The sequence below is a fragment of the Montipora foliosa genome, chromosome 1 (assembly GCF_036669935.1).
Source record: "Montipora foliosa isolate CH-2021 chromosome 1, ASM3666993v2, whole genome shotgun sequence".
NCBI lineage: Eukaryota > Metazoa > Cnidaria > Anthozoa > Scleractinia > Acroporidae > Montipora > Montipora foliosa.
The window spans coordinates 19,494,859-19,505,445 of record NC_090869.1 but is presented as its reverse complement, the minus strand read 5'-3'; the positions used below and the strand labels follow the sequence as shown (position 1 = coordinate 19,505,445).

The window sequence follows — 10,587 nt, the reverse complement described above, 5'->3', positions numbered from 1 at the left end:
TTTTTACCTGCCAGAAATATTGCGCAACTTTTCCATTTTCTTGACGTGGAAAAACTAAAAATAAAAATAAAACGTAGAAATTCCACGTATATTCTGACTGGATCGCCCTATGGCAACCCAGTGATTATCCCAACCTGTTGTATGGTTGGTCAAGCAAGCATGTTCCGACGAAGCAGAATTTTCCATTCTGCAAAAAAAAAAACCGACCATCAATGTCTTTGTTTGGAGGCATGGCACATTAATTCCAATAACTAGACTACAATCGCATGTGAAAGTCAGAAAGAACTGCTTTTTCATATCGTTAAAATATATTAGAAATTGACATGGAAATGGTACTCAACTATAGCCCAAATTTTAAATTACTTTAAATGAATTAACAATAAGGAACAAACCAACAAACCATAATACCTTATTTTGGAATATTATCATTTTATTAGTATTTTACAAACCACAATATGATAAAAAACTGCATCAACGCACATGCTAATCTGCCTCCCTTTTATTTTCTTCGTTCTTCTCCCGGCCCCGACGACGCCTGCGAGGAAGTTTAAAAGCACGTAAAGAACATTGTAGTCAATATTAAATTAAATTCTGTTAGCGTTCCTGTTGACACTGTACTAATGATTCGTTTAATAATTAACATAACTCGATCAACACCTGCAACCCTCTAATGCAGGTGCACCTTCCTCTCCTTGGATTATGATATTAAAACGACAGCAACGTTTGTCTTTGGTCCGACCATTTCATTTCCACGTGGCATCTCATTTGTTGAATCGTCATGACTTCAGTTTTGTGCTCCATCAAGAAAACTTAGTTGGTTCGGTTTGGGAAATGGTCCGCTGTTTAAGGAAAACATCAATGGAGTATTTCTCGGTCAAGCTTCAAGAATCCTTCAAGAAATTGTTCTTCCTCTGCTTTCAACCAAAAAGCGCCTTTTCTTGCATTTTTTCCTCGCAACTATGCTTTATTAAGACTTTCGAGAACAATAATTTAACTCTCAGCAATTAAACACTTGCAATATTTAAGTAGCTCAGTACGTCAGTATTTGTCATATATTCACTTAATTAACACGTCTATTTGAACATTAGAGAGACATGGTCATTTTTATTACAAACAACTGAAAGTTGGCCTTCGAACCAGCAGTATATCTCCACTGGGATTCAGCTGAGAATGTATCGGCTACGTATTTTCCTTACGTTATTTTACTCGCCGTTAAGTGTCCTGGCTGTGCAAGGCAACACACAGTGCCGTGAATCAGGAAGTCAACGTGGAGTCGCCCTTCGACATGCAGTCTACAGCTCCAAGATAATACAACGCTATTTTGACTGCGTTAACGAGTGTATCAACGATCCGCCATGCGTGAGCATCAACTTTTGGTGGCACACCAGGAAATGTGATTTGAACTATAAAACAAAGGAACACAGTTGTCGCGCTTGTTTAGTAGCTGAACCACACTCAACTTACATGGGAATAGGGAAACTACCTGGAAACCGAGGTAAGCAGTAGTTTAACTCCGTTTTCAAATCGTTGTTTTTCGAGATCACTTTTAAGATACAAAATTTCAAGTGAGTAACGGTGAGTGGGTACAAAACGAAGACCGAGGACCACTTCAAAAGTCGTCTTGAAATCACTTGAAACTAACTGGAACATGATTCTCGACCGAAAACCTAGAGGAAACAACATTTGCGGTTTACAAAGAAATTGACCAGGGTCTTCCTTTTGTAGAAACCCCACAAAAACTACAAAAGGAAGACATCTTTATATCGCTTGAAAACAGCCAGAACATGATTCTCGAGTGAAGTGAGAAACAAGAAACTTGGCGATTTTCAGCGAAACTTGACCAGTTCAAATTCCCAAGCGTTGGCAAACAAAATGGCGAAAAATCCCTTTGTATCAGTGACCAACTTTTTAACGAGGTAATAAGATTTAGCAATACTCTCTTAGGGCCCGTATGGACTAGGCTAACAAAATTTGTTTGACTCTACCAAAAATCTTGACAAAAATTGTCTCCACTAAATTTTCAATTTGGTAATTGTGGGCGGACAATATTTGTGAACCATAAAGTGTCAATCACGTTGAAATTGAATTTGCGTGAAAGCTTTTTTAATCTTCGATAGAAAATATTGCTTCGACATATAATTGCTTTTAGTTCAATTACATAGGTGATGATTAAAAATTCTCTGCCCTGATTGGTTGCTCTTGAGTAAATAACGATCTTAACGGTTGTTTTCTTATTTGGAAGCCAGAGATAGGTCTCTAAATCATCTCTTGTTAGTATACTCCTGTAATTCAGCTGGCTTTTTCAAATCTTTCCTTATCGAATATAAATTCTTTATACCGGGATTGAACTTGTTAGGATATTTTTATTAATAAGCAGCTTCGTTATGCAAAGGATATAAAAAGAAAGAGGAGTTCGCCAAGCCATCAATTTCAATGCTTAAATAATGTTTTGTCAATTTAAACCGCAAAGCCCGCCGAAGGCACTTCAAAAACAAGTAATTCATCCTATTTTGAAATCAATCGCCAGAGCAATTTTCTTTATGGAAGTTCATTAGTATTAAAAAAAAATTGCCCTTGATCTTTAATGTTCTCTCTTGAATATAACTTTATTTGTTAGGTCAGTAGGAACAAGAAAAGATGAGGGTAGGGAACTCATACAGATGCCCCCTTACAGGTTTTTTTCAGTCTCCGCTCGCCACTGTGCTGTGAGAGTTATTTTGGTTTCGTGCCCATGGTCGCGCAACCAGTGATTACCAATCAGGTGTCTTTCTTAAAGTAGCCGCACATCATGACCACGGGCTAAATTGAGATTGAAAAAAAAAATTGGAAGAGGTCCTTTTATGGTGGATGTGTTCTCTCCCCCCATCCTCTCTTGGTAGGAAATAGTGCGGACTTTAGCCCATGAAGAAAAAGAACATCGTCGGTTAAGCGCTAACAATTATATTTTCTCTGTAAAGGATACGCCAATTCTTGCACCGCTTTAAAAACATTGGACCCTACATCAAACAGTGGAGTTTACGTCATTGATCCTGACGGTGAAGGAGGCTTGCCACCGTTTGACGTCACTTGTGACATGACTGACAAGAATGGAGTTGGCGTGACAGTCATCAGTCACGACAGTGAGAACAGAACACGTGTCAAGGGATGTGATCCCGCTGGTTGTTACAAACGTGACATTCACTACTCCAGAACAACTCTGTCTCAACTGGAAATGCTCACCAGAGTCTCCTCGGACTGTGAACAGTTTATCATGTACGAGTGTCATCATGCTGTGCTTTTTCGCTACAAAGAGAAAGGAGCATGGTGGATGTCACATGACTCAAAAAATATGACTCACTGGGGTGGAGCATCTGCTCATAACAAGTGCGCATGCGGGATGACCAACTCATGCGCAGATTCTCGCTTTGGTTGTAACTGTGATAAGAATGACAAGGTCTGGCGTGAAGACAGCGGTCTCCTCACACACAAGACTCAGCTTCCAGTTTCGCAGCTCAGGTTTGGAGATACTGGACACGACGGGGAGGAAGGGTACCACACACTCGGAAAATTCAAATGCTATGGAACAGCATGATCTCAAGTGATCTTATTTCACAGTATCTATTACGGTCTAATGAACAAGCAATTTTCTTTTGGTTATGACTTTAAGGAGTTATATCACGTAGTTTCAGGTAAAATTCTTGTCACGAAAATGCTGATAAAATTAAAAAAATAGAAAAACAAGAAAGATTGAAAGAACCTTAATTCAGGGATGCATGGATAGACCACGCACAAAGTTAAAAGCAAGGGAGCTTCTTGAGATGATTTGGATGGGGTTACTCAATCTTGGCTAAGAAGATGAAGTTTCGACCATTTTCTCAGCTACTCACATGTCAGTCAACTAACAGTAACTTGAAATTTCTAGAATATAAATAACCTTGGTTTGATCGTTCTGGAACTGGAAAAACTGTACAACATGGAAACATGGCTTATTGAATGATTCTCCAGGTTATAAATGGTTCGATACTGACAAATCTCCTCATCGGATGTCAGGTCAGTTTAGTTACAACAGCAATCAGAGAGTTAATTAGATTTGCACTGAAGCCTTTGATGAACTTTGGAGGGAGCTGCTCTCAAGAAGACCTTCCGAACACTGTGCCGTTTCCACGTTTAATAATATACATAACAATATGACTCGATTGGCTGATAGCAGTGCAGAGAAGACTTAACTGATTAGAGTGTAATGTGAAGTGCTAGTTTTGAATCCACGACCTTTGGGTTAGATCGATACGGTGAGAGCAAATAAGTGAAGGGTTGAACCGCCGTGTCAAAATTCGTTGCGAGCGAGCCTCGAAGGATTTTGAATATTTGAATATTTTTCGCTTTTTCTCAGCAATGGAACTTGAAACTTGGTCAAAGAGAAGTAAATTTATCCGTTTGGACATAGCCGGAGTTTGAGCGTGACTGTTGCCGGAGAAGTGTGATTTTATCGGCGAGATGTCGGGTAAGCTAGAAATTTATACTTTCCAGCCTTTCCCTTATTTAAGTACGAGTGACAACCCAGGAATTTGAGAAGTCGCTTAAATCGCATTCAATCAGGCAAATAAACACACAAAAAGCGAGAAAGTCACCACAACAATAAAGTACGACTTTTGCGTGTAAATATCTTTTTCAGTTTGTTATCGAGATTCCCATACAAATCCTTGTAACTTTCTACCCTCCGAGTCTGGGCCGCCTGTGGTTAGATCACCGCTGCTGTACCGACTGAGAGCGCTCACATGGTTCATATGGGGTACAAAACTAGCACTTCACATTACACTCTAATCAGTTAAGACTGTTGAAATATAAAGTGCAACAGTGCAAAAAAGAGTTAACTCAGTGCAAAAATAGTTAATTCAGTTCAATTTACTCACGGAATTCTCGCTTTTGATTGGCTGATAAACAATAGCTTTTTGTAAGAACCAATCAAGTCTTTTGTTTTGATATCAAACGCAAGCACTGGATAGCGCAATTTTTGCGTGATTGCGTGATACCCTTGCGTTGCTTTTGCTTAACCATCATGCATATTATTAAGTGATCACATGATTTCTCAGCCAATTCATAAACCTTTATAAATTAGAGTTAATGTGACAACCATGACCTCAGCAAGGGATATGCAATGGAACCAAGCCCATTGTCTTCTGTCCGTTACATGTATATATGGGTTATTGACCAAGCTTGTTCGGTCAAGATGGCTGGATATTGGCCACGCTCTTTTTTCGCGTGTTTATGGACCGAGACGAAGAGGAGGTATCTTAAACACGCAAAAAAAAGAGCTTGCCAATATCCAGCCATCTTGATCGAACAAATAATATCCATATTTATTGTATGGGATAAAACATCAAAAACTTTATCTGTGATCTTGCGGGACCAAGCGAGAAATCCCGAGTGGGCAGTATAGCTCCATCTTGCCCGCTCGGGTAGCCAATCACAGCGCGGGATTTGGTTCAACTTGCCCGCTCACGGAGCTAGTCATATAATAATGTATTGTATTGTATTGTACATAAGGACCTGGACCCACGTGAACGTCACACCATGCATTGTCCAATCACATTTTAGGTGCCATGTGCTTACAGACCATTATGTCAAAGTCGAGCCATTGCCACTGTGTCATTCCAGTTCTGTCTTTACTGCGAAAAGCATCTACACTGAAATTCCCTCCCTTCCCTCCCTGTCTGTGATTGTATCACATTTAATGAGCTATTTAACATGGACTCATACAGTGTTTGCACTTTGTAAAATAATCATGTGGTGTCACAAAATTCTTTTTTGTTTTGTTCTTTGTTTCCTTAGCTGTATAGTTTATTTCGTTAGTGTTAATTATTTAGTGTTAATGTAGTGTCTTAGTCAACCGTAATTGGTACCTTTAAAAAATAGTTTGTAACTTTATTTGTTCTTAAAAGTCTCCCTTTTGAAAAGACTATTGTAACTGTAGGATTGTAAGTGTCGTGTTTAAACAAAAAGTTTCTCAATAAGTGTTAATTGTAGAATATATTATTATGTAAAGATATAAATGTAACGCTTTGTAAGGGTGTGATGGTAAACAGTTGAGGGAAAGTTGACCAGAGGGATGGCAAATTTTAGAAGAAAATGGAGGGTAGAAACTCTCAAACAGTCAATGCTGAGAGTCTTTAGCAGACCCCAACCGTACATCAAGACAAAACCCCTTTGTCTACGGTGGAGGAACGAGCGTGGAGAATATTACTGTACGACTCTTTAGTGTAAAGGAAAACAGAAAAGCTGAGCGCCGGAGTTGACAAAAGAGAACAGGAAAAGTACTAAGTCCGAGAAAGATAGAAGGCACCGGAGAGCAGAAGCAGAAGCGGACCGAGAAGTAGTTGGTTTTCAGTTGCATTGTTGGCTGGTGTTTGTTGGTTTGTGGGTTAGTCGGTTTGTTGGTTAGTTGGTTAGTTGCTTTATTGGAGTGAAACCGAAGAACTGAACTGTTTAAAAATGAAAGTACACAGAGTAAAGTAATTAGTTAATTTAGTGTTGTCATTTATAATAAATGTATATAAAGCATTAAGTAAATCTAAGTAAGATTAGTTAATTTAGAGATAGTAACTGTAGTAACTGTTATGCTTGTAGTTAAAATATATCTTAAATTAAAATTCATAAGCGTTTCTTAATTTATGGTGGTTAGTTGTACCATTGTCGGAAGGAGTTTGGGTGCAATTTTTTTTTTCTTAATTTTGTTCCGATTGCGTTTTGTTTCTTTTCCCGGGCCTTACGGACACACGTCACATATAGTCGATCGTGAAATAAATTATGGGTGGGGATGAAGTGTTCCCATGCGGGTCCCCTCATGCCCCATAGACTCACCACACTAGGGTTGTGTGCCTTCAGGTCAAAAGTAGTGTGTAGAGCAAACTGCTGGGATTGCAATGATTTCTACATAGGGAAAACGAAACGCCGATTACGTGACAGAAAAACAGAACATTTTAAAGCCCTAACTGCAAATTGTCACGAATCTGCAATTGCTAATCATGTTTTCTTAAGCAACCATAGAATAGCCTGCGAGCAGGTTCTTTTGCAAGTGCCGTGCGAGCGGTGAATCTGCGAGAGGATTGGAGCGGGAAAAGAGAGCGGGCTTGCAAGCCACCCCTTTTTGAATTCTCTGCGTTCGTCCACGAACGCAGTATTCTGATTGGTATGGCGCGTATTTCTTATCAAAATTCAACTTTTCAATCGTTTTACAAGTTTGACATTCACCTTTTAAATTGTACGTTCGTTTTATTCATTTCGACATTCGTTTTATTCGCTTCGGCATTCGTTTTTCAAGGTGGACATTCGTTTTACATAAACAGCATTCGTTTTTTTAAAATCGACGTTGGTTTTACATGAAACAGTTATCTCATCTTAACTGTAGATAATGAATTTAAGGCAACGGATATGGCTCGCATTACCGGCTCGCATGCTGGGCATTTCTGCATTGCGTTTAAACGTTGCCAGGGTTCGGTATCCTCGTCAGCTGTTAGAATACTAGCTGCTGCAAGTGAGGTATCCCCTTCCTCATCAGCTATCTCAACATTTCATTTTGTACTGCCAAAGAGCATTTGGACTGCTAACGTTCACTTGTATTTCCTTTTTTCTGTCACGTGCAACTATCTGAGTATTGTACCCTCCGGGTCTATTCGTCGTAAGCTTTCTTTAACACGAATTTATTGAATAACTAGTCCTCTTCCATTTAAGTGACCACAAACCATTCGATAGCCACTATTCTGGAGGTCTTCCTTCATGCTACGAACAATGCCATTCAAGGTATTATCGTCAACAGTTGGAAATGAATGGGAAATTTCAAGGTGAAAATCCTTCAGCCGCCTGTGAACCGTGGCATCAGAGATACCTAGCATGCGAGCCATGTCCGTTGCCTTAAATCCATTATATACAAGATAAGACAACTGGTCTTTAGTGACACAAATCTTAGGCCTTCCTGGAGCACCAGTGTACTCAACTTCGGGTTGAAAAGAAAAGTTTTGTTTGGACTGGTCGACTTCGCTGAGCAAATCGACGACAGATCGTAACTTAGCTATCGTAGCATCCTCCATGATGTTGACTGAAGCAAGGCGAACGGCACGGTGGTACAGCAAATTTCCACGGGTTAACATGTTGTCAATATTTCCGTCATCAAAGTTACTAGAGTGATTTAACACTTTCATTAAAGACCGGAGTCTTGAAAGAAAAGCCTCCCTTACGGTAGCCATTTCCTTTGGGCGCTCGACCCAGTGTCTGGCGGGAAATCTTCAAATCCCACAGTGCATTGCGAAACAACAAAACGAATGTCGCTAAAACGACGACGATAGTCTAGTGCTAGTGACTTCAAACGGATCTTAAAAGATACATGCTGAAAACTCGATGGATCCCACACTGTGGAAATTTGGACTTCTAAACGGTAAGCTTATCAGCAATAAACTCCATTTTTATACCCTTGTCTCTCTGTCTGTCTTCATCAGCCGAGCTAAGATGCATAAACTATTTGTAGTTGTGAATCGTATACGTAAGCTATGAACTCCGGGAATTTTTTGCCCCCCAGTCCTCTCACGGCTACAAAAGAACCTGCTCGCATGCTAACCATAGAATTAAGTGGCATCATTTTGAAATATTTGCAACTGGTCGATCAGGCATGCATTTATCCGTAATCTAAAGCCAGCCTAAATGAAAACGTTGGCAGTGAAAAACTTTATCTCTATTATTAGCATATTTCTTGTCGTTTTATGTTAATCAATTTCGTTAGTTCCCAGTCCATATAGTTGAATTTTTTGCTTTAAATTTATCAGTAACTGAATAATAATCACTTCTGATGATATATGTTATAACATACGAAACGTTAAGTTTATAAAAGTTATGCAATGAGAAGACACTTTGTATCAGGGTTTCCCAGAGTTCTTATGCGCAAAAGAGAAGAGCTCTAGGGTCGAGATTGACCCCAGCAATACATCAAGACAAAACCCCTTTGTCTACGGTGGACGAACGAGAGACGAGAATATTACTGTACGACTCTTTACTGAAAAAGAAAACGGAAACGCTGAGCGCCGGAGTTGACAAAAGAGAAACAGGAAAGTACTAAGTCCGAGAAAGATAGAAGGCACCGGAGAGCAGAAGCAGAAGCGGACCGAGAAGTAGTTGGTTTTCAGTTGCATTGTTGGCTGGTGTTTGTTGGTTTGTGGGTTAGTCGGTTTGTTGGTTAGTTGGTTAGTTGCTTTATTGGAGTGAAAGCGAAGAACTGAACTGTTTAAAAATGAAAGTACACAAAGTAAAGTAATTAGTTAATTTAGTGTTATCATTTAAATATATATAAAGCATTAAGTAAATCTAAGTAAGATTAGTCAATTTTGAGATGGTAACTGTTATACTTGTAGTTAAATTACATCTTAAATTAAAAATCATAAGCGTTTTCTTAATTTATGGTGGTAACTTGTACGATTGTGGCAAGTGGTTTGGGTGCAGTTTTTTTTGTTTCGTTTGTGTTTTGTCACATATAGTCAATGGTGAAATAAATTATGGGTGGGGCTGAGGTGTTCCCATGCGGGGTCCCTCATACTCCATAGACTCACCGTACTAGGGTTGTGTTCCTTCCGATCGCGCAACGGTTGACATAGAAACCAGGAGGCGCAATCCTAGATAGGATAAGGACTTCTCATGTGAGGGAGTTTAACCCTCTGGAGAGGATTGTGGCCTTGGGGATTGTAACCCCTTGGAGACGATCTCCACCTGTCCTTGCCGGGCATCTTAGTTAACCTGCCTTTTCATGACCTGATAATGGAGTGCTTTATCTCCTACCCCATCACTTCACAATCTGTTGTCTGTTGCACTTGTTGTAGTGGGTTGGGAACATTAATCGTGCAATTTGGAATAAATAAGCACTTGTAATTTTTTCAAATTTTCTTGACAGCAATAATATTGTTATCACCTTTCCTACAGCTAAAAAATCAAACCGCAAAAATACCCTATGTAATTGGCCACTGCAAAAAATACTATAATAATCTTTGTTTGTCCCCCCCAAATGTTGCATAAGCATTGTTTCCAGTTTCTCTTGGGACTTACAATGGTCCCAAGAGAAAACAAAAACAATGCTCATGCAAAATTTGGGGGGACAAACAAAGAATATTATGGTATTTACTGAAGTGGCCTATCGATTTATACGCATGTTTTTCGTAAATTTCTTTTATCGATCGCTAAGGTTTTTTTTTCTGATGGCATTTTCATTGAAGAATTTCTCCAAAACCGACCATTTAACCGCTAATTTTTCTTTTAAATTAACGGAACTCTGCGTTTGTTTTCTTGCGTTGTCATGGAAATAATTCCTTTTTCGGATTTTGCGTTTTTTTGACGCTGAAGAATCTATTGATCCGAGATCACAATTCCCTTTTTGGATTTTCCATAAAAAACGCACCTTTTTTAAATAAAACATTGCCTCGCAATAGTATTACACAGGTATGAAGCTGTAGCCCTTTTGTAAAGATTGGAGTAATCTTTTTACCATTCCTTAAACTGAGAAAATAATTTCTCTTTTCATCAGTGACCACATTTCTGTCATTCTGTAGAGTGCTCTTTACCTCTTCGAACAATTGT

At 39.2% G+C, this 10,587-nt stretch overlaps 1 protein-coding gene across 1 annotated transcript; it reads left to right on the top strand.

Annotated features, from left to right (window-relative positions):
* The first annotated feature begins 682 nt into the window (after nucleotides 1-682).
* LOC137975801 (contactin-associated protein-like 2) lies at nucleotides 683-6,737 on the top strand. Its single transcript, XM_068822997.1, has 2 exons — nucleotides 683-1,495; nucleotides 2,958-6,737. Exons 1-2 carry the CDS (start codon nucleotides 1,171-1,173, stop codon nucleotides 3,569-3,571), a joined length of 939 nt encoding a protein of 312 aa, XP_068679098.1. The 5' UTR covers nucleotides 683-1,170; the 3' UTR covers nucleotides 3,572-6,737.
* Nucleotides 6,738-10,587: the final 3,850 nt, after the last annotated feature.